At 63.3% G+C, this 20,973-nt stretch overlaps 3 protein-coding genes across 5 annotated transcripts; 1 reads left to right on the forward strand and 2 right to left on the reverse strand.

Moving 5' to 3' along the window:
• Window positions 1–943: 943 nt before the first annotated feature.
• LOC125696683 (tubulin alpha-4A chain-like) lies at window positions 944–4,593 on the reverse strand. The gene is made up of 4 exons (XM_048952697.1): window positions 4,490–4,593; window positions 3,056–3,278; window positions 2,759–2,907; window positions 944–2,569 (listed from the first exon to the last, which is right to left on the reverse strand). Exons 1-4 carry the CDS (start codon window positions 4,490–4,492, stop codon window positions 1,598–1,600), a joined length of 1,347 nt encoding a protein of 448 aa, XP_048808654.1. The 5' UTR covers window positions 4,493–4,593; the 3' UTR covers window positions 944–1,597.
• A 2,795-nt stretch (window positions 4,594–7,388) lies between these two features.
• Window positions 7,389–11,660, forward strand: DNAJB2 (DnaJ heat shock protein family (Hsp40) member B2). 2 transcript variants are annotated; one of them, XM_048952472.1, is made up of 10 exons: window positions 7,389–7,469; window positions 7,994–8,083; window positions 8,713–8,822; window positions 8,903–8,956; window positions 9,091–9,210; window positions 9,304–9,393; window positions 9,511–9,616; window positions 9,717–9,787; window positions 10,029–10,250; window positions 11,168–11,660. In XM_048952472.1, exons 2-10 carry the CDS (start codon window positions 8,019–8,021, stop codon window positions 11,176–11,178), a joined length of 849 nt encoding a protein of 282 aa, XP_048808429.1. In that variant the 5' UTR covers window positions 7,389–7,469; window positions 7,994–8,018; the 3' UTR covers window positions 11,179–11,660. The 2 variants fall into 2 exon arrangements, with proteins under 2 accessions (XP_048808429.1, XP_048808430.1); XM_048952473.1 differs by having other exon boundaries at window positions 9,094–9,210.
• A 113-nt stretch (window positions 11,661–11,773) lies between these two features.
• Window positions 11,774–20,841, reverse strand: PTPRN (protein tyrosine phosphatase receptor type N). 2 transcript variants are annotated; one of them, XM_048952467.1, is made up of 23 exons: window positions 20,695–20,841; window positions 19,091–19,141; window positions 18,838–18,951; window positions 18,532–18,637; window positions 18,255–18,435; window positions 17,850–18,162; window positions 17,617–17,733; window positions 17,469–17,536; window positions 17,107–17,381; window positions 16,936–17,022; window positions 16,779–16,858; window positions 16,497–16,561; window positions 14,740–14,952; window positions 14,442–14,651; window positions 14,222–14,369; window positions 14,045–14,118; window positions 13,819–13,896; window positions 13,530–13,649; window positions 13,218–13,384; window positions 12,743–12,796; window positions 12,595–12,659; window positions 12,447–12,520; window positions 11,774–12,358 (listed from the first exon to the last, which is right to left on the reverse strand). In XM_048952467.1, exons 1-23 carry the CDS (start codon window positions 20,783–20,785, stop codon window positions 12,287–12,289), a joined length of 2,823 nt encoding a protein of 940 aa, XP_048808424.1. In that variant the 5' UTR covers window positions 20,786–20,841; the 3' UTR covers window positions 11,774–12,286. The 2 variants fall into 2 exon arrangements, with proteins under 2 accessions (XP_048808424.1, XP_048808422.1); XM_048952465.1 differs by having other exon boundaries at window positions 18,255–18,453.
• Window positions 20,842–20,973: the final 132 nt, after the last annotated feature.

The raw sequence follows: 20,973 nt of genomic DNA on the forward strand, positions 1-20,973 counted from the left end.
GAAGTGCCGGGACTGGGGTAGCTCTCCCTCTGCTTCCAGTAGGGAAACGTGGTATCAGGAGGGGGGTGCAGGCCTGTGGGGATCAGCCATAGATGGAGCACACACCGTTTCAACTGTCCCCACACCAGCCTCCCCTCACTGCAGGCTCTGTTGGGATCTAGAGCTCCCTGTGAGCTCTGGGTTCTGCTGTGCATGGTAAGGGGTAACTGCTGGGTCCTCCTTACAGGGATGTGCAGTTCAGAAGTGCAGGATAACCTTCAGAAAAAAAAGGAATAGGACACAAATGCAACCACTGTGTGCTTCTGGCAGCAGTCAGGTCACTCCGAGGGCACAGGAAGATGGTATCAAAGCAATAGAATTACTCTTGGAGGAGTAGGGTCCTTCCCTGCCCAGTGCTCAGATCTCAGGAGCTGTTGGAAGTAATGCCTAGCACGAGGGACAGCAGTTTCACCCTGAGCAGCTGGCATGGTTCAGTCCTGTGCAGAGGACGCTGGTCACAGACACAAGAACAGTGCCAGGAGCTGCTCTGCGCAGTGAGGCTGTGTCTGGCCGTGCTCCAGCACTCGGTGCAGCCCACTGCTGGCTCAAACTTTCCCCTCCAACGGACACACGGGTGCATGCTGGGAGGAGGAGGGCAGCAGAGGACAGTCCCTGCGGGTCAGTGTAGCTGGAGCATTAGTGTTAAGCAGGGAAAATTAATCTCTGGTCCCCGCATGCTGGATAATGGGTAACACAAATCTCCTGTTTGCAGCTGGAGGAAGGAGCTGATGCTCAGACCCGTGAATGCTGGGCAGCACGGGGCCAGTCCAAGGCAGGCAGTTCTTGCTATGTGCCCCCCAGGATGGGAGTGAGCGGGAATGTAATGGAGCCCCAGTGCTGGCATGAACACTTCCCCACCTAGAAGACAGCATCAGGCTTTGAGACCAGGAATAAACCACCCCCTCCCCCCCTCCCTAGCAGGGAAGCAGGGAGCTGTTCCATTGGGATGTGCCCATGGCATCCCTAGAAGCTACCATGGGAAAGGTACAAAATGGTACCAAAGCCACTGGGGATCATTTGAAGTCCACTGATATCGGCTCCAGCATGAGAAAAAGCAGTAGGACAGGCTGTTCCTACTTCCTTCATTTTTTCCTTTTGAGTTCAGCCTACTGGGATGCCTTCCCAAATCCCTGCTCACACAAAACAAAATCTCACTGAAAAGACGGAAAACTACTGCAGGCTTCCCCAAGGGAAACCATTCCTCTCTTCTGCCAGACCCTTTGGTTTCAGGTCCTGAGCCTGGTGCTTCTCCCATCACATCATAAGAATTCCTCCTGATTCCTTGGGCTGGGGATGTACCCAGAGTGTGGTGTGCATCCTGTCCTCAGCCACAAGTGCAGGGCTTTTAGCTGCACGGGCAGCAGGAGCAGAGCACGCAGGGAGGAAGCATAGCAGCAGCAGCAGCAGCACTGAAGCATGCACCACACACCTGACCTGGCAAGAAACCAGCACAGCTGGGGGGTCACTGGGAGACACGGAGGTTCTCAAATGATTTATTGCAAAGGGTTTCCGCAGGTGACACGGGAAAAGCAGCAAGGTCCTCTGCCAGGCGACCACTCTACTCCTCGCCCTCCTCTTCATCCTCGTAGGAGTCCAGGCCCACCTCCTCGTAATCCTTCTCCAGGGCGGCCATGTCCTCCCGCGCCTCGGAGAACTCCCCCTCCTCCATGCCCTCGCCCACGTACCAGTGCACGAAGGCGCGCTTGGCGTACATCAGGTCGAACTTGTGGTCCAGGCGCGCCCAGGCCTCGGCGATGGCCGTGGTGTTGCTCAGCATGCAGACGGCGCGCTGCACCTTGGCCAGGTCTCCCCCCGGCACCACCGTGGGCGGCTGGTAGTTGATGCCCACCTTGAAACCGGTTGGGCACCAGTCCACAAACTGGATGCTGCGCTTGGTCTTGATGGTGGCGATGGCGGCGTTGACGTCCTTGGGCACCACGTCCCCGCGGTACAGCAGGCAGCACGCCATGTACTTGCCGTGCCGAGGGTCGCACTTCACCATCTGGTTGGCTGGCTCGAAGCACGAGTTGGTGATCTCAGCCACCGACAGCTGCTCGTGATAAGCCCTCTCGGCTGAAACAACCGGGGCGTAGGTAGCCAGGGGGAAGTGGATGCGAGGGTAGGGCACCAGGTTGGTCTGGAACTCAGTGAGGTCGACATTGAGTGCTCCATCGAACCTCAGAGAGGCAGTGATGGAGGAGACGACCTGACTGATGAGGCGGTTGAGGTTGGTGTAAGTTGGGCGCTCGATGTCCAGGTTCCTGCGGCAGATGTCATAGATGGCCTCGTTGTCCACCATGAAGGCACAGTCCGAGTGCTCCAAGGTGCTATGTGTGGTGAGGATGGAATTGTAGGGCTCCACCACGGCAGTGGAGACCTGTGGGGCTGGGTAGATGGAGAACTCAAGCTTGGACTTCTTGCCATAGTCAACAGAGAGTCGTTCCATCAGCAGGGAGGTGAATCCTGAGCCAGTGCCACCTCCAAAACTGCGGAACACAAGGAAGCCTTGGAGGCCGGTGCACTGGTCAGCCTGCAGAGAGAGAGAGAGGTACGTGAGAGTCCTCTGCACTTTGACATTCGCTGGAGGGAAGTTTTAGAGCTTTCCTGGAGCAGCTGCAGACACCTCCCTGTGCACAGCAGGCTCTTTTCTTGTCTCCCCCCCCATGCACCATGACGCAGCTCAGTGCAGAGGCACACATCCCCCATTGTGGTTACCCACCAGCTTCCGGATCCTGTCCAGCACTTGGTCAATGATCTCCTTGCCAATGGTGTAGTGCCCACGGGCATAGTTGTTGGCAGCATCCTCCTTGCCAGTGATCATCTGCTCAGGGTGGAAGAGCTGCCGGTAGACCCCTCCTCGAATCTCATCTAGGAGAGATAAGCACAACGTCAGCCATGGGGAGAGGTTGTAGGAGGCCCTGGGTTATTCTGCAATTAGAGTGAGTGCACAGAATGTGCCTGCAATCGGCACACCCATGCTGCACCCTGTGCCTCACACCCCGAGCTCAGCACCCACCGATCACAGTGGGCTCCAGGTCCACAAAGATGGCCCGTGGGACGTGCTTCCCAGCACCGGTCTCGCAGAAGAAGGTGGTGAAGGAGTCGTCCCCTCCACCGATGGTCTTGTCACTGGGCATCTGCCCGTCGGGCTGGATGCCGTGCTCCAGGCAGTACAGCTCCCAGCAGGTGTTGCCCATCTGGACGCCGGCCTGGCCGACATGGACGGAGATGCACTCGCGCTGGGGAGGGGGAAGCAGGATCAGAGTTTGGTGGGGGCGACAGGTGTAGCACATTCCCTGCTTTGCCACAGCCAACAACCCTGGGAGCACCCAGGGAGCATCTCCTTCATTTCACGAACACACACAGTTGGAAGGCTGAGCCCCACAGCAGCTGGCATGGCCCCTGCCCATCTGCTACTTTCAGAGCAGGGCTGTGATGGCAGAGCAGTGCCCATGCCCTGGGAGCTGTGGTTGTGATGGCACTGAGAACAAGAGCCTGACTGGGGACTAGTTTGCAGCACTGAATGGTTGCCATGCTCGGAGGCTCCACTTCCCTAAATTAGCTCTGGAGTGGGAGGCATTCACTGCATGCTGCAGCTGAACCAAAAGCTGATGATGCAAGAGAGTCCCCCAGCAACGGGCTGAGATCCGTCCTGCAGCCTCCCTCCCTCCAGGTGAGACACCCCACAGCTGCAGCCTTTCTGACAAGCACCAAAATAACTGCCTTGGTCCTGCTGTTGCCAAGACTGGGATGTGTCATCGGGCAGAGCATCCAAACCCAACCGGATTTCCAGCGCTCCGTGCCCCGCTGTGAGTCAGCGGGCAGGAAGGCGGTGGGGCCATTTTGTGCGCTGGGTGCAGCACCGATAGCCACAAAAGGGGAGCACCCAGGGTGCTCTCAGCGCCACTCACAGGCAGAGGGGACAGGGACAGAGCAACAAGCCCTTGGCAGCCTTAGAGAGACGGACTTCTGGCTCTCACCATCCTTCCCGAAACTGAGGAGCAAGGAGCAAAGTGACACTCTCTCGTCGTCTTCCCTCCCCCCCCCCCCCCCCGCCCCCAGCAGCTCCATCAGCTTTCGTAACACGAAAGCCAGCGGTGAGCCCTAGGAAACTCCGCAGCCGAAGCACGCAGCCAGCACCTCTGCTGCTGTCAGCGCCTCGGGACGGCCACGAGAAGTACGATGCTTCTGCGGGCGCTGTGGCCGTAAAAGGGTGCAGAAGGAGGAGCAGGGACGGGTTCAGCCTTAACGCAGCCCTCCCCGCGCCGATGCCCCCCTGCTTAGGTCAGAGCAAACACAGAAGCCTGGGAAAGGCTGCAGTCCGGCATGGACAGGGAGCACACGGCGTGCAGGACCCCGGCTGCACGGACACCGCAGTAGCCGCACCCGCCCCGGGGGGCCCCTCCCGTGTTGTCCGGGGGCCCGGAGGGGGGGTCCGCCGGGCACTCACCATGCTGCCGCTGTCGCACACTTCCTCTGCCCGAACCGCCGTAGCTCCGCTCGGCCGGCCCGGCCCCGCTGCTGCCTTATACCGGGGGAGGCACCCCCGCTCCGGGGCGGGAGGCCCCGCCTATTTAATTTGCATAAATTTGCATAGACTCGCGTATATTTTGCGTGCGTTTGTTCAGATGAAATTTTGCCTCGAAGGGGGCTCATTGGCTCTTTGCTGTGACTTCACCGATGCTTGGTCCATCCTAAAACACCCTGCGGCACCCACTGTGATGTGGAGCCAGTCCTGCCTCTGCCCCAGCCTCTGACCTAATGAGTTTTCATTGAAAGGTGCTGTCATCCCTCAGCTTGCTCTGAAAGCTGAACATAAATGACTTTCTCACAATGGCCCCTCTTTGTCCCTAAGTCACCTGGCCAGTGTCACCTTCACTAAAGGCAGTGGTGCTGCTGTGAAGGCTGTGCCAGAACCTATCAGCATACCCAGAGCTGAGTTGCCTGGGCTAAATGAGCAAGGTGGGGCTCACCGAGCCAGTGGGAAAAGCTGCTGGTTCTACAGTGCAGCACATCCCCAGGTTGGGTGTGCTGCTGGACCACAGGGTGCCGTGGTGGCTGTATGACTCCAGAAATGCCTACATGTCCCGTGCTATAAATGTCCTTTGGGTGACCTCAGAGATCTGCAGATAGCACAGCCTGTGCTGATGCACACAGTCCGTGAGTGGGAGGCAGGCTGGGAGCACTGAGGCATCAAAAATTGAGCCCAGTAAGCTAATTTGTGTGAAATAGAGTGGTGGGGTCCACTTTCCCCATGAAAATCTTTGCAGAGGTGCTGGCTGAAATACCTCCCAGATGCCAAGGGGTTGGTGCTAGGTGTCTCCTGTCTCCGTGCTGCCTTGTGCCAATCAATTCTGGGCGTTTATAGCACGAGCAGTCTGCAGTGCAGGTTGGAGCACTAGCGGCAGAGCCAGGCAGCGAGCAGTGCCCCCGACTTTGCAGGATTTGTACGACAAGCTGCTGGCACCTTGGGGTGTGAAAGGATGTGCAGCTTCTCCAGGAGGCTCCTGTGTCTGTTTGTATACCATTCTGCTGTACAGCTGCGGTGAAAAAACGAACTGTTGATGGAAGAAAGAGTACAACAGGTTGGAGATAGCACAGATGACAGAGCCCCGTGTACTGTGGGGATGCAAGGAGCAAAATGCTGCCCTGCCTGCTCCCCACCCTCCTCCTGTAGCAGTATCCTGGTGCCAGCTCTGCCCCGGCTCCGTGGGCTCTCTACGCTGGAACCGAGCTAAAGACGTGTAATTGCTGGTTCAGATGAAATGAAGAGAATTGTGAAATGCCTGCTGCGTGCGGAACAATGAGGGTAATTCCAGACCTCGCTGCAGCCCTAAGCCCTGACTCACCGGGCAGGGAGGCGCTCCCAGGGACGAAGCTGTGCTCATCCGCGACGTGCCGGGCTACCAGGGGCGAGTCGGGACCGGCCCTCGGTGAGCAGCCGCCCTGGCTCAGGGGCCGGACGGGTGTCACCTCCCTTCTTCATTCACACCCTGTGAAAAGCGGCTGCACACCCACGGCAGTGAAGAGACCGCGTCTGGCTGATGGCGATGACTTCACGTCGGAGCTCTGGGGTGAGGCAGGTGCCCCCAGGCAGTCGGCAGATGAGCTGAGCCCATACTCCTGGTACTGGTGGCACTGAATTCTGGGCAGCTGACGCTAGAGCTCCTGGGGGGGGCTCTGGAGGGGCTTTGGACCCAGCGGCTGATTGCCCGTCCCCAGACCTGCAGGCCTTCCTGTGTCACAAGTGGTCGGGGGTTGCAACAGCGCTGCGGTCAGTTCTGATGCAATGCTGAGGAGTGTGCCGGCGTGGGGCAGCAGCCGTGGGGCAAGAGTCAGAGCCGACTTCCCCTCCCCAGTAGCGCAGCCCTGCACGTTCATCTACTCCCCCGATTTTGGGGAGAACCAGAGTCCTCGATGACTCGGCAGATGTGTGCGAGGGCGATGTGCGCGTGGAGGGGGATTTGCAGAGACGTAAGGGGGCTGTGCGTAGTGCCAGCAGCCTGTCGGACGGAGGAACCAGCCTGGAGTCACGGGGCACTGCTGCAGCATTGTTAAAAGCGGAAAGGCGGTGCTGGCGGCTGGCCAAGCGCCGATGGATTTCAGAGGGAAAAGTTACCGAGGAGGGAGATGCAGAGATGCCCGTCACCCGCCGGGGTACCGGGGCCCCGGACTCCTAAGGCACGTGGACTCAGCGATTTACGGGGCCGCCCCTTCCTCCACATTCCCGAATGAACTTGAACCAATTTGTTGCTACAAAATGCCCTTTTCGTCGGGCGATTCTAAAACATCCCCTCTCGTTAACAGTCCCGTCCGGCCCCCACTGCTGAGTTTGCGCGGGGCAGGGACCGGCCCGGCGTCGGGCACCGCTCTGCAGAGGCCGCGGTGCGCCGCAGCACGGATTGACGCGGACCTCCCGAGGCGCGGGGCGGCCGGGTTGACAACACCCGTCACCGTGCAGAGGGCTTCTCTGCCCCGTCCCGCGGCTCCCCCTGGTGCCCGCGGCAGCGCGGCGCACGGGCCGTCCCCCGGCCGCAGGAGGAGCGGCACCCGGCGCCCGCGTCCACCCCACCCCCCGCGGGGACAGCAAAGCGCTGAGTCACCCCAGCTGTCCCCGCTGCCGTCGCCGCTCCGCATCGCGGCCTTTCCAGCAGGGCCGGGCAGCGCAGCTGACTGGGCGCGGAGCCACGGGCCGGCCCTCCGCGCACCGCGCACCGCAGCTCGGCCCCGGCCCCACTGCGCTCGCCGCCACCCGGCCCCGACACGGCCCGGCTCGTGACGTCACACCGTAGCGGCGCCGCGATTGGCCGCGGCCGGCGCTCGTCACCCCGCGGAACCCGCCTCCAGGCCCCGCGGCGGCCCGGGCTGGGGGACGCGGCTCGCCGGCCCGGTGCGGGCGGGGTGCGCTCGGCTGCGGCTGCGGCTGCCAGGTGGGCGCGGGGCGCGTCGGGCAGACCGGGGCGCGCGGGGCGATCGCGGGGCCGGGCCCTTTCCGCGAAGCGGCGTCCCGCCGCGTCCCCTCCCGGCGGCCCGGTCCCGGCGGCGGGGGGAGCCGCGGAAACTTCCAGCAGCCGCGCGGGCGCCGGAGCGCCGTGTCGACGTCCCGGTCACCGGATGCGGCCCGGGCCGCGGGTCGGGGCCGCGGTGCGTGACGGCAGCGCCGGCCCCGAGCCGCTAATCCGCTAAGGCCGAGCGGGCGCTAAGCGCCTTATCGCGGGCCGCGGCACTCGCGGGGCGGCTGCGGCTCGGGAGGGCTGCGCTGCGGGACGGGCGGCACCCGGCGGGGCACGGCCGAGCGCAGAGGTAACGCGGAGCGCCCGCGGAGCCGGTAGCGGGATGCTGCCCACCGGTCTGCGGGTGCCGGGGAGGTCTGAGCGGCCGCGGGGGGAGTGATGGGCTCAGCGCGGCGCTGCTTCGCACCCCGTGCCGCCTGACACCGCCATTCCTCCCCCAGCGACCCCGCGGGACGGCCGCGCGTCATGGTGGACTACTACGAAGCGCTGGGTGTGAGCCGCAACGCCACCGCCGACGACATCAAGAAGGCGTAAGTCGGTGCCCGCCGGCCGTGCCTCGGAGGGCGCGGGGGTGGCCGAGGATGGAGAGCGGAACTGGCTTAGGGAGCTGCGCCACGACCCGGAGCCCTGACCCGGGTCAAGCAGGGAGCGGGAGGGAAGCGGCTGTGCGGCCGTGTGGCTGCGCGCTGGGCGGTGGCACTGCGCGCAGAGTCCGGGCGTGACCCCGATACAGCCGTGGCTGGGTGCCAGGTGTCCTGTGGCCAGCACAGCCCGGCACGGCCCCGGGATCTGTTAGACTCTGGTGGCGGGAGCGCTGCCCGGGCGAGTGCGCGCCATGAATCTACTTGTCCTGCCTCGAGGGGGGAGCAGGGCTGCGGTGCATCTAAGGGAGGGTCTGTAAGCAGGAGGACAGGAGTAGAAATAAGCTGCAGAGGCAGGGAAAGGAAGTCTTTTGCCCATTTGGTGGCCAGAGCTGCCAGACTTCATGTGAGGTGCTGCTGTGCGTGTGGGCATTGGTGCTGTGGCAGTGCTGGCTGGCTTGTATTTCGGGACTGGGAGAAGTGAGCTCAGAGCTGCTGCCGCCATGGCTGGAGCTGTGAGTGCTCAGCGAGGCTTGGCTGGCCGCCGTGTGCCCATCATTGAATGTCCCTCTGCGCAGGTACAGGAAGGCAGCACTGAAATGGCACCCGGACAAAAACCCGGACAACAAGGAATACGCCGAGCAGAAGTTCAAGGAAATCGCTGAGGCCTATGAAGTGCTGTCAGACAGTAAGAGGCCACGGTGCTGTGTCACGGGCACCCCCCACCCTTGGGGCAGCTGACCCTGACACCCTCTCTTCTTCTTCCAGAGCAGAAGCGCGATGTCTATGACCGCTATGGCAAAGAGGGCCTCATGGGGGCAGGTGAGTGGGCAGACCAGGGCTATGGGGTGAGGGGTCAGTGCGGCTCTGGGTACAGCCTTGTATGGAGACCCAGCTGTGGAGCTGCACACACTGGAGCTCCTGCCTCCTCTCAACGCTGTGTCTCTTTCCTCCAGCAGGGCCAGGGGGCTCCAGAGCCGATGCTGGGGCTCCTGAATTCACCTTCACCTTCCGCAGCGCTCACGATGTTTTCCGGGACTTCTTTGGCGGGCGAGATCCCTTTGCTGACTTCTTTGGTGCGTGTGGGGTGGGAAGGGACCAGGGGCCAGTTATGGGGCATCATTAGCCTGCCCTGGGGTTGATGCTGATGGGGGCTGCCTGCTTTCCAGATGAGATGCTGCCCTTCTCTGAGCTGCGGGGAGCTGGCCCCCGGCACCACGGAGGGGGACACTTCTTCTCCACCTTCCCTGGATCCTCAGGTAGGGAATACGGAGTGCCTGAGCTTAGCATTCATGGCCTGATGGGCTCATCCCTGCCACCCTCCCATCCCACATGCCCGTGCCTCCCAGGTGCTCCTTTGTTGTTCCCTTCTCCAGATTTCTTCACCTCATCCTTCAGCTCGGGGGCTGATGCAGGGCTGGGATTCCGTTCCGTCTCCACCTCCACCACCTTTGTTAATGGTCGACGTATCACCACAAAGCGGTGAGGACCTCCTCATCAGCATGGGCTGCTTCTGCCACAGAGCCTGGCTGTAGGCTAACCGTCTGCCTGTCTTTCTGCCCACCCATCTGTTTGCCTACAGGATTATTGAGAATGGGCGGGAGCGGGTGGAAGTGGAGGAGGATGGGGAGCTGAAGTCGATCCACATCGATGGTGAGAAGCGGTGCCACCAAGCCTTGCCACATTCAGCAACCTCTCCTTTGGAAACCTCCTTGGTGGGAGTGCTGTGGGCTACCTTAGGGCTTGGACACCTGGGGCCCTGTGCAAGCTTTGTGGAACAGACACATAGACTCAGCTGGGCACCCAGCTCTGCAGTATGCTGCACTGAGCAGAAGGGGGCACCGAGGCTTGGGGGAACTGGGATTCCTTGCCATTAACTCCACTTTCCCTGCAGGTGTCCCTGACGACATGGCGCTGGGGCTGGAGTTGAGCCGGCGGGAGCAGCAAGCCTTCCCCAGCCCACGCCCCCCTTCGTCCCCACCACCTACCCCACGGCGGCCTCCGAGCTCCTCGCCCATCTGCCTCTACACAGACAGCGAGGATGAGGATGAGGACTTGCAGCTGGCCATGGCCTACAGCCTCTCTGAGATGGAGGCCGCGGGGCACCACCAAGCAGGTGGGCACGGCCCCAGCGCCCACCCGGCTCCAGGGGGCAGCCCTGGCCCCTGTGCCACCAGTGCAGCCCATGGGCCTCGGGAGGGGCCAGAGCGGGAGCCCCCCAGGGCTGGCAGCCCCACAACACCAGGGCGTAAACCTGCCTCTAAGGTGAAGCAGTGGCACTGCCACCTGCTGTGAACATGGGGTTAAGGGGCTGTGCCCCCCCGGGAAAGGGCCCTCTGTAGGGCATTGCGAAGAGAATGATGTGCCAGGGCTGCAGCGAGGACCCATGATGCGGTGGCTGCCCATGGCTTGGCTGTCTCCCACAGCAATGGAAGGGGGGTCAGTCCTGCCTCCCTGCTCCTCCAAAGGTGAAGGGTGGCTGGGGGAAGCCCTGGTGCTGGGGGAGGGGGAGGCGGCCAAGATTAGCCTGGTTGCTGAAAGAAAGGCCCTTGGTGGGGCTCTGTAGGATGGGCAGCTCTGTGCCCAGGATTTGTGGAACATGGGCAGGGGAGTTCCCCTCTCTCTGCCTTCTCTGCATCCACGCAGAGGTTTTGGCCTCTCAGACTTGGAGGGTGTGGGGTGCTCCTTCTTGCAAGGAGAGGTGCGCGGACATTGCTTGGTGCCTTGTGTCTAGTGGATGCCTTTGCTCCTGCCTTAACCTTCTCCATCCCTCCTGCTGCAGAACCCTGCCTGCTCTCTCCCACTCCTTGCACACCCCACAGGAGTACTTGCCTTTGCTAGGGGCACGATCCCTCTTGTTTCCCTTAGCTGTCACCCCCTTCCCGTGCAGAAGATGGGTGTAGCTCTGCTGTACAGTGCCTTGGCTTTCCTCCCAGGACCTTCCTCTTCCCTCCATCCCAGCTGGCTGCCACGCTCTCCCAGCACCAGGTTTCACCAGTCATGTTGTGTCCCCCCCTCCGCTTGTCTCCCCAGGTGTGTTCTGAGGCTGCTGCGCCCAGGGACCGTGCACGCCTGCTCGCCCATGGAGGCACAGAGGACTCCGCTTTGTCCCTGCACGGCCACCCCCTGCCACCTCCTTCCCTTAGCACCCTGCAGCTCCATGGGATATAGTGGGGGTGGGGGGAAAAGTGGGGGGGATGGTTAGTGCGTGTGGCCAAGCAAGATCCATAGGATTAGAAAGGTGGACCCTGAGCATGCCCCATGCACCACATGCTGGGTGCTGGGGAGGAGGTGGTGAGAGGGGGCTGGAGCAGGGATTGCTGTAGCTTAGCCCGAGCTGGCTGCTGGGGGGGTACAGATCTTGCTCCCCTGCGGTGAGGTTCAGGGGCACAGGGGACTGTGGCAGGCAGTGAGGAGCAGTCAGCCAGGGCAAAGGTAATGGTGCCTGCTTCTGCCTCCATCCCCTCACCCGCAGCCCCCCCAAACCCCATCTGCCTACAGCAGTCAATAAACCTGTTTGCAGGAGCTGCTGCATGTGGTGTGTCTCTGGGATTGGGGCAGCCCCAAAAAGAGGTGCGGGATCCCCCTGCCTGGGGTCAGGCCTGGGCTCTGCTGTGCTCCTGCTTCCCCCAAGGCTCCACGGGATGCTGCCACCACCACGTCTCCCTTCCCCTGGACACAGAGAGAGGCCAAGCCCAGCTGCAGCTGCACAAACATGACACAAGAACTTTATTCACATCAAGATACAAAATTATATTTCTCTAGAAATTTCTCTTCTGCTTGAGTGACAAGGTGGGGGTGACACAGAGAAGACAGGGCAGGGCCACGACCCGCGCCCACTCCTATCCCCTCTTGGGCATAGGGACAGGGGTGGGAGAGCAGCCAGGGGATCCCCACGGCCACTCTCCCAGCATCACTGCCCTTCCCCTCCGCCGCAGGGGACAGGAGCCCGCTCTTCACTGCAGCAGCAGGAGCAAAGGGGCTGCATGCCATGGGGCATGTAGAGGGCTGAGCCCTGCAGCCCAAGGAGAGGGGTGGGAAAAAAAACATAGCCAGCAGCACAGACAGCATTTACAGGGCCAGGAGCGCGCTCGAAGCCAAGGGGCAGGGGGTGGCAGGGAAACGAGAGGGAAGGGCAGGGGATCCTCGTCATCACTGCGGCAGAGCCTTCAGGATGGCGTTCACCTCCTCAGCCACGGCGGTCAGAGCGAACTCAAACTGGTCCTGGGGGGGCGGAACGGGGTGAGGCTGGAGCAGCCCCTGCTCGGGGTGGGGGCAGCAGGGCCTGCCGGCACGGCGGGGCTAGGGGTACCTTAGTCTGCACCATGCCGGGCCGCTGGTCGCGGATGTGCTCCAGCGTCGCAGCGATATCGATCTCCTTCACACCTAGTGCGGGGACACGAGGAAGCTGAGGGCCGAGCCCACCGCCGCATTCCCAGCGCGCGTGGTGCACGCCGTACCTTTGGCCATGCGGTTCAGGACCATGTCGACGAGGATGTAGGTCCCGGTCCTGCCTGCGCCGTCACTGGAAGACGCGGAGAAGTGTCGGGGGTGCCGGCCCGGCCCTCGCCTCACAGCCCCCAGCCACGACCCCCCCCGCTGCGGTACCTGCAGTGCACAATGATAGGGCAGGAGCGGCCCCGGTAGCACTTGTTCACCTTCCTGCAAGGACAAGAGGCACCGGGTCAGCGCCTGCTTGGGTCGGGTTGCGCTGGGAGGGGGCACCGGGGTCCGGTGCGGAGCTCCTGCCGCCTCCCAGCGTGGGCCGGGAGCGGGAGTCCCCGGGGGAGCGGCGCCGGCGGGGATGGCTGCGGTCCGGCCCCGGCTGGGCTCCCGGCACGCTCCGTGCGGCAGGCACGGCTGCCAACGATCACTTTTGTGACTATGCAACTGGAGCCAGATTACTAGCTGCAAATCACAAAAATGACGCCGGCAGCTGCGAGACAGGGACAGAGACAGAGCGCAGGAGCGGGGCGGATAGGAGTCCCGCCAGCAGGGCCACCGCCGGCTCCCACCCCCCAAGTCGAGCCTTGCCCGGCCCCGCTCAGAGCCCGCTGTGCCCCCTCCCGGCGCTGGCACCCACCTGCGGAAGTCGAGGAGGGGCCGGGTGGTGGCGGGGATGCCCTCGGCCGGCCAGCTGAGGAAGTGGAACTGCGTCAGGGTGCGGGTCTCCTGAGACTGCACGTTCTTTAGGTAGAAGCTGCGCACCAGGAAGTCCTCGCACCAGATGTGCTCCGACACCAGGTTCACCTGCCCGGAGAAGGGTCGGCCCGCGATGTCAGCACCGAGCAGCGGACCCTGAGAGGCTCCGCTCCGCACGCTGGAGCGGGGCGATGCTCGCGGTGCCCCCGGCACAGGGACTGCGAGGTGCTCCCTGCTGCCAGCCCGCACTCGCCTCGTAGATGTGGTACAGCGAGGAGCCTTCGTCCGGCCAGTAGCGGTCGCACTGCTTGACGCTGTCCTCAGCCAGCGGGCTCAGCATGACGATGACAGTGCAGCCGTGCTCCCACACCATCTGCACGCCAAACACCACCGCTGTCACTGCTGGGTGACAGCCCAGGTGCGGTGGCCGAGCTGCCGTGACCCATCTGAACCACAGCGAGTGTCACCGGGATGCAGGAGCTCCAGAGCTGCACGGGGCACGTCCCTGTCACCAGATGCTGGCACAGCTGGGTGACACTTACCTGCCAGAAGTCAGCGATGGTGTGGGACAATGGCCCCTGTGTGGCGATGTAAGCTGGCATCCGTGGGTCGTGCTCGATCTGGAGGGGGAAAGGGGTGTCACACTGCGTGTCAGTGGGCCGGGAGGTGTGTGACAGCAGGAGGAATAGGGGATGCCCTAGGGGCAGTGGAGCTGAAAGTGAGCTCCTGCTGCCCCTGGAGCCAGAGGGGACCCCAGCTATCACTCACGATCGGGCTGGCATTGATGAAGTCGCTGCGGGACGGGTTGCTCTCGGCTTTCAGCTTGATCCTCACGTGATCATCTGGGGAAGAGGAGCGCAAGGGAGGCAGTGAGCACTGGGGGCAGCACTCCATATAGCACCTCCAACATCCCTGTGCCCCACACCACAGTCCTGGGATGCTCACAGGGCACGTAGTCTGGGTTGCGATTCTTCTTCAGATTGGCTTCACTTTGGGCGATAGAGCAGATGCTGGGCTCAGCCTGGTAGGCACAGAGCGCCTGCCACTCCTTGGCCAGCCGGTCCCTGTTGCGGAGGTGGTCCTCCATGTATGCCTGGAATGCAGAGAGGGGTCAGCCTAGCACCGGGAGGAGCCTTGGGGGCCACAGCCCACCAGGGGGGCTCACCAAGATCATGTGCCCAGTGGAGATGTCCATGTTGGACTGGACAGGCTCCTCACACCAGGACGGCGTGCTGCTGTGTGAGCTGGGACTGGGCTGCGGGGCATCGCTGAACTGCGACGAGACACTGCTCACTCGCGACGTCTCTGCTGCTGCTGCAGGGGCCTCAGCACGGCCAAAGAGTGACTTGGTGGCCATGTGCTGACGGCACAGCTCCTGGGGACAGCAAGCAGAGCCCCAGTACTCAGCCACAGGGCCCCACCTGTACCTGCAGCCATGCGGATGTAGCATCCCACATCCCTACCTGGTATTCCAAGGTGGTATCAGCAGCCCCCTCGGGCCCCAGGGCAGCCAGGCGCTCCTTCTCCCGCTGCTTGGCGTGCTGCTGGAGGCAGAAGGCTGCAGCAGCTGCGATGGAGACACCAGCCACGCAGGCCAGAGCGATGAAGGTGAGAAGCACTGAGTGGAAGCCATCCCCAAAGTGAGAGGGGCGTGGGTACACAGCCGCCTCGTTCCGCTGCAGGCAGGACCAAGCAAGGGTTAGAGTGAGGCATCTGCACAGGGAGGGGTGCAGGGACAGAGCCCATCCCACACTGCGTTTGAAGATGTGGGGGCTAAAGCAGAGGGAGGATGCTTGGAGCTGTGCCGCTCCTCAGCTCATTGGGAGCAGAGCTGGTGTCCCTGCGAGGGGCACTTGTGTCTGCACTTAGCACAGCTCACAGCCCTGCCCTCTGGGATGCAGGAAGTGCACAGCTTGGAGAAGCCCAAGCAGCAGCCACCTGCTGCTCCCAGTACCAGGGACTGCCTCCCAGCCCTGCTAGGCTGCAGGGCAGGTGGGGGCCCTCAGAGCCTCAGCTCAGTGAGCTCCGGCCTGACTCAACCCAAGAACTTGAACCCCAGATCCTTCTCAGCCTTTCAGCCTCCATGCTGGGATAGGAGGGTGCTGAGCCCTCGCTGGATGAGACCGAGACCCCCAAGACCAAGCCTGCCAGGGTCCTTCCCCAGAGCCAGGGGTGGGAAAGATGCTCGGGCAGCCCCACCACCAAATACTCTGCACCCAATGAGATGCTAAAGCCCTACATTACCTCACTGCCTCGGCTTCCCATTGGCCACGGGCCTGATGAGGTTACCAAGGGGATGCTGCGTCATCATTATCATCATCATCATCATTGCCTACGCTGCCTGGGGATGTCCCTGCCGTCTGCCCCCATTGCTGGGGCAGTGCCAGGCCCAGCCCTTGCTGTCCCCTGTCCTGGGGGTGTTCAGCACAAGGAGCTCACCCCTCAGTGCAAACAACTCCCTTTGGGGGGTCCTGCTCATTAGAGAAGCACTCATTAGGGCTGCAGATCCCCTCCCTCCTGGCTCCTGCCACTTGTCACACCAAAAGGCACTGCCATCGTGACACTGTGCATGGGGCTGATGGAGTTGCCTTAGTGGCCTTCCCCCTTCCGGTGTCCCCAGGGCAAGAGGGGGGGAATAGGGACCCTGGCCCAGGGGTTTGCTGTGCCATTCCCCAGCTGTTAACATAGGCTCCGTTCCTATCCCTGTCCCCCATGGGATGGCTCCCGTGGCCCACAGGAGCACGGGAGGGAGGCTCTCTCCCAGCAGATGGCTGCTGCTCCATCCCTGCCTCCAGCTGCCACGCTGCTCCCTGCAGGGATGATGGCATTTTCCCTGTCTGGTCCCCAGGGTGCTTAGCACAGGGCTGGCGTGCGCAGGCCATGAATAGAGACTGAAGGGAAGTGAGGCTGGGCATGAGCCAAGTCCTGGATGCAGGGGGACATCCTCCCAAAATGCCTTCAGACCCCATGGGCTTGTGTTTTACTAAGAGCTAAGTGCCCCAAACCTACAGGTAGCATCATGCTGCGGGGTGTGAACAGAATGCTCCCAACATAAAGCCTCATGTGCCATTCCCCAGCTGTTAACATAGGCTCCGTTCCTATCCCTGTCCTCAGAGCCTCATGTGGGGCCATCAGTGGCCCCAGCACCACCTGCAGATCCCACAGCTCCCAGTTCCCTGCAGCCCCATCCCAGCCTTAAGTCCCCATGCTATGGTCTTACCTCTCCCACTCCCGTCTGCACAATCTTCAGGCCCAGCTCAGCCTCCAGCTCTGCTTTCATTTGCTCTGCAGACAGGGACAAGACAGTCAGTGGGGTGCTTTCTCTTGGCCAAGGAAACTCCAGGAGTCCAAGCACACCCCACCATGCCCCAGGTACCCAGCTCAACCAGCAGCACAGGGATGTATGGTAGGAGCCCTCTCTTGCTGACACCCACTCCCCCTCTCAGTCCCTGAAGAAGAGGGGAAAACAGGTGTGTAGGAGGATCCCAACCTGAGCACTCACCAGCCCGGCTGGCCACATCTGCCAGTGAGAGGTTCTGGGCGTTGTGCCGCACGCGGAAGGTGAGCGCAGGCCCCACGACACTGGGGGGGACACAGGGTGAGAGCAGGGCACAGAGCCCATCCTATCCCATCCCCAGGCAGCACCGTGTTGCCCTCACCTGATGTTGATGAAGCTGGTGGTGGAGAGGTGTACGCGCTTGGCCAGGAGCTCCAGCAGCCGCACGCCAGCAGCCAGCCCCAGCGGCCTGCAGGAACAAGGTGGGGTGAGGTGGGCACATGGCTCCAGTGCTGGGGATGAGGTCTGTGCAGTGCCCTGGCCCCACTCTCACTTCTGGTCCGTGATGATGTAGCCATACTCATCGGGTGGCCGTGTGCCCCGCTGCACCCCACCACTGTCCTTCACCTCTGTGTAGCTCTTCTTCTCCACCGCCATCATCTTGTCCCCTCCATGCCCCATCTGTGGCTGGGCTTGGGGGGCTGGCGAGGTGGCTACCCGGTCCCCCAGCCCCTGTGCTGGGGCACTGCTGGCTGTGACCCTGGGAGGTGGCACTGCGGAGGAGGGTGGCACTGGCTCCTCTCCATGCTGCATGTCCCCCTCTGACACCTATAGATGGGAGACAGGGAGGTTCTGGGATCCCCGACGAGTCCCCCCAGGGAGGCTACACTCCCTTCCCACACACACACAGCCCACCTGTGGCCCAGCAGCTCCCTGCTGAGCACTGAGTCGCTTTGCTGTGGGTGCTTCAGGGCTGGCAGCACCTGGGAAAGAGAAGAATGGGGATTCCAAAGGAAGGCAAGCACCCCACACCCAGCACTGTGGGACCCTGCATCCTGCTCACTGGAGCTCTGCAGCAGCTGCAGAAGGGCAGAGAGACTGCTGAGCTGCTGGGGACTGAGCTCGGGCAGCCCCAGCCCATAGCTAGCCAGCAGGGAGGCCAGTCTCTTCAAGGAGGCATCTGCAAGGGAATGTGGCAATTGGTGAGAGCTCTGCACCCAGGTGGGGCTGTGGGTTGGGGATTTTGGGGATGGACGGCAAATGAGATGGAGAGCCCCAAGCTCAGGGAATACGTACCTGTCTGTGCAGGGGATGGCCGGGCAGCCACGGCTGCTGCCTGATCCTGCTGCCCCACATCCCTGTAGTCACCTGGGAGGCGCGCACTGTGCAAGGGTCTGGTGCTGGCCGGGTCCATGCGAGCAGCTTTTTCCCTGGGCAACGCAAGCAGGCCCAGATCCTGGAAGAGGTGCCCACTTTCTGCCCCTGGCTGCCCGCTGTAGGAGGGCATGGGGCCAGCCCCATACAGGCCGCGGACCAGCAGCGAGGCAGCATCGGGGCCCTGCCTGGCCGCACTGCCTGGGAGCTGGTGTGTGGTATCCTGGTAGCCAAACTGCAACCAAACCACAGCCTCAGATCAGCACCCACTGTACATCCCAGCACAGGGAGAAGAGGTTGTGAGAGGATCCTCCCCCTCCCACGTACCTTGTGGTAGGAGTAGGGATGCAGCAAAGCCTCCTCGTAGCCCAGCTGGGGTGGTGGGGGCAGCAGCAGGTGCTCCAGGTAGCGCTGAGCCAGGCCTGAGGGCAGCAGATGTGGGGGCTGCCCTGGGTGCTGGGCTGCAGGCAGGCTGGAGGCCATAGGCAGTGGGGTGCGCCGGGGGGAGCTGCGTGCAGACAGGGACCTTGGGACAAGCAGTGAGGGATGGCACCCGGGCACAGCTTTCCAGCCCTGCTGTGCCCCCCACTCCACCCTGCCCTACCTGTCCCTGGGTGAGGACTCCAGCGAGGATGGTGGGTGGAGCCGGGGGATGCGCTCCATCTCCTGTGAGATTACGTACTGCGTGATGCCATCCTGCCATGAGAGCCCTGTGGTGGAGGGGGGCCATGAGATGTTGGGGGTGGGGAGCTACCCTTTGCTTGAGGTCATTCCTGTTCCTCCCAGAGCCAGATGAGCCCCTCCTCACCCCAGAGCAGTTCCCAACCAGTGGGATCTCAAATATCCCTGCTACCCGTGGTGCCTCTGTGTGATGCTGCCCAGCCCATGGTTATGCCTCCCCAGCCCTCACCTTGTGCCATGAGGTGCCGCAGGACATCCTGTAAGCGCTGCAGCACGGGGGAGGTGACCTGAAAATGAGGCCTGTCCTGCACCGAGCCCACCTGGCACTGCCCGAACAGCCCATCTGCAAGAGAGGGGGGCGGTAGGGAGGAGTAATGAACACAGCTGGGGTGGAACAGCCCCACCTGCACCCTTCCCTCCTGCTCGCCATAAGGCACCACCTCAGATAGAGCAGGACCAGGAGCTCTTCTGTAGGCACTCACCCTGCACACACACCTCCTGTGGGGAGCACAGCCTCCGGTCAAACAGGCAGCCTGGGGCAGACAGACAGACAGACAGACCCAGCACAGTTAGCAAGGGGGGCTGAATGGGGTTTGCTCATCACTGGTAAGGCAGTCACCTGCTTGGGGACTCTACTCTGCATGGAAGTGCCAGGGGGTGCAGTGTGGTGGCTGTGGGGGAGCCCAGGGCAGGGCCTCAGTGCAGCCTTCCTTATCCCCAAAGCTGAGCAGTGGGCCCTGAGCACAGCCTGTTCCTGGCTCTGGAAAGGGGGAGTCTGGAGCTTTGCGGGGTGCTGGCAGTGGGGAAGGGAAAGCCAGGGGGACAGCGAGCTGCGGGATCGTCTCTCACCCTCCCACATGTGACACTACCAGACGAGGGCACGGCCCTGCACCTTGCAACATGGGGGGACCCGCTTTCGCAGCACAGGGGGCCCCAAGGCGCACACGCAGCAGTGTGATGAGGTCCCCACCCCTTTTGGGGGGCAGCATCCCCCTTCCTCCCCCCGCATCTCGGTCCAAGACCGTCAGCAGCGAGACGGCAGCAAGCGATGACTCAGCCCCGGATGGCGAGGAAGGAACGAGAAAACAACCGGGGGGGAGGGGAGGGAGGGGCCCGCTGAGCCCGCGCCGGGGCAAGTGGGGAGGGGTCCCCAGAACGCGGGTACCCGTGGACTGCCCCCCGCCAGCTCCCCAGGGTGGGTGCGGAAGGAGGCGCGGGGCGTAGGGAAGCGCGGGTGGCGCTGGGGGGCTCCGGGCCGCGGGCGCCGGGACCGGGCGGCGGGCCGGGCGCTGTCCGTGGTGCTAAAGAGACGGAGCCGCGTCCCGCCGGGCAGTCCCACTCCGCACCGGAGAGGAAGCCTGGGCCGGGCAGGGCTCGGCCACAACCGCTCCAGGGGATGGCAGGACTGCGCGGCGCGGCCCCGGGGAGCGGGTGACGGTATTCCCCTCCTCAGCTGGGTGACTGCAGGGATCCGCTGCCCGGGAGCGGATGGACGGAGCGGCACCTGCCCACCGGCAGTGAGTCAGCGGCCGCCAGGCCCGTGCGGGGGGGCTGCAGCCCTGCTGCCGGTAAGGGCCCCCGGTACCCCCAGAGCTCCGGGAATGGAGATGCGGGCAGAGCTGGAGCGTTCAGAGAGCATACCGGCTCGCTCCGGGTCCCGGGCCGCACCTGCCGGCGGAGGGCAGCTAAAGGGTACCGGGGTCCCGCAGGAAGCCACCGTGCGGTGACGTTGCCCCGGTCCCCATTCTCGCGGCTGTACCTCGGAGCCGGGCCCCGCAGCACCCGCCAGGCTAGGTGTCCGGAAGAGCATTGCCCTGCTCCCGTTCCGTCCTGCCAGGCGCTGCAACTCCGCAGCTAGCAGAAAGCCCAGGGGCATCCCCTTCACCAGCCAGCAGCCCAGGCAGAAGCGCCCCTGGGGCGGGTGACGCACGACGCCGCTCTCCCGTTACCGGGGCCGGACCCGCCGCGTCGTGACGGCACCATAGCGCTCATCCCCCGCCCTACGGCATCCCGCCGCCCCACCCGATAGCCTCGGGAACGCCGGCCGGGCGGTGCCGCCGCCTCTCCCGGAGCCCCACTCTCTCACCGTGCGCGGCGGTGGCCTCTCCGACTCGCAGCAGCCCGCGGCCGGCCACGAGGAGGAGGCAGAGAAGAGCCCGGAGCAGCCGCCGCCCCATGCTCCGCTCACGGCCGCACCATGGCGCACCCACCGGCCGCGCCCCCGCTGCCGCGCCCCCGCTGCCGCCAACCCGCGCCCCGCCACGCGCCCCGCCCACCGCCGCCGCCCCTCCAATGGCGCCCGCCCCGCCGCCGCCGCGCCACACCCCCCTCGCACAGCAGCCAATCGGAGGCCGCGACTTATTTT

Source organism: Lagopus muta, chromosome 8 (genome assembly GCF_023343835.1).
Source record: "Lagopus muta isolate bLagMut1 chromosome 8, bLagMut1 primary, whole genome shotgun sequence".
Taxonomy (NCBI): domain Eukaryota; kingdom Metazoa; phylum Chordata; class Aves; order Galliformes; family Phasianidae; genus Lagopus; species Lagopus muta.

Excerpts from the sequence above, each read along its gene's own strand:
- LOC125696683 (XM_048952697.1), bottom strand. Across the intron at positions 2,908-3,055 it reads CCTGGAGCCCACTGTGATCG|ATGAGATTCGAGGAGGGGTC; the intron begins GTGGGTGCTGAG and ends TATCTCTCCTAG. Across the intron at positions 2,570-2,758 it reads TGGACAGGATCCGGAAGCTG|GCTGACCAGTGCACCGGCCT; the intron begins GTGGGTAACCAC and ends CTCTCTCTGCAG.
- DNAJB2 (XM_048952472.1), top strand. The coding sequence starts at position 8,019 with ATGGTGGACTACTACGAAGCGCTGGGTGTGAGCCGCAACGCCACCGCC. Across the intron at positions 8,084-8,712 it reads GCCGACGACATCAAGAAGGC|GTACAGGAAGGCAGCACTGA; the intron begins GTAAGTCGGTGC and ends CCCTCTGCGCAG. Across the intron at positions 9,617-9,716 it reads CGACGTATCACCACAAAGCG|GATTATTGAGAATGGGCGGG; the intron begins GTGAGGACCTCC and ends GTTTGCCTACAG.
- PTPRN (XM_048952465.1), bottom strand. The coding sequence starts at position 20,785 with ATGGGGCGGCGGCTGCTCCGGGCTCTTCTCTGCCTCCTCCTCGTGGCC. Across the intron at positions 17,382-17,468 it reads AGGGAGCTGCTGGGCCACAG|GTGTCAGAGGGGGACATGCA; the intron begins GTGGGCTGTGTG and ends TCCCATCTATAG. Across the intron at positions 13,385-13,529 it reads CGCTGTACCACATCTACGAG|GTGAACCTGGTGTCGGAGCA; the intron begins GCGAGTGCGGGC and ends TTCTCCGGGCAG.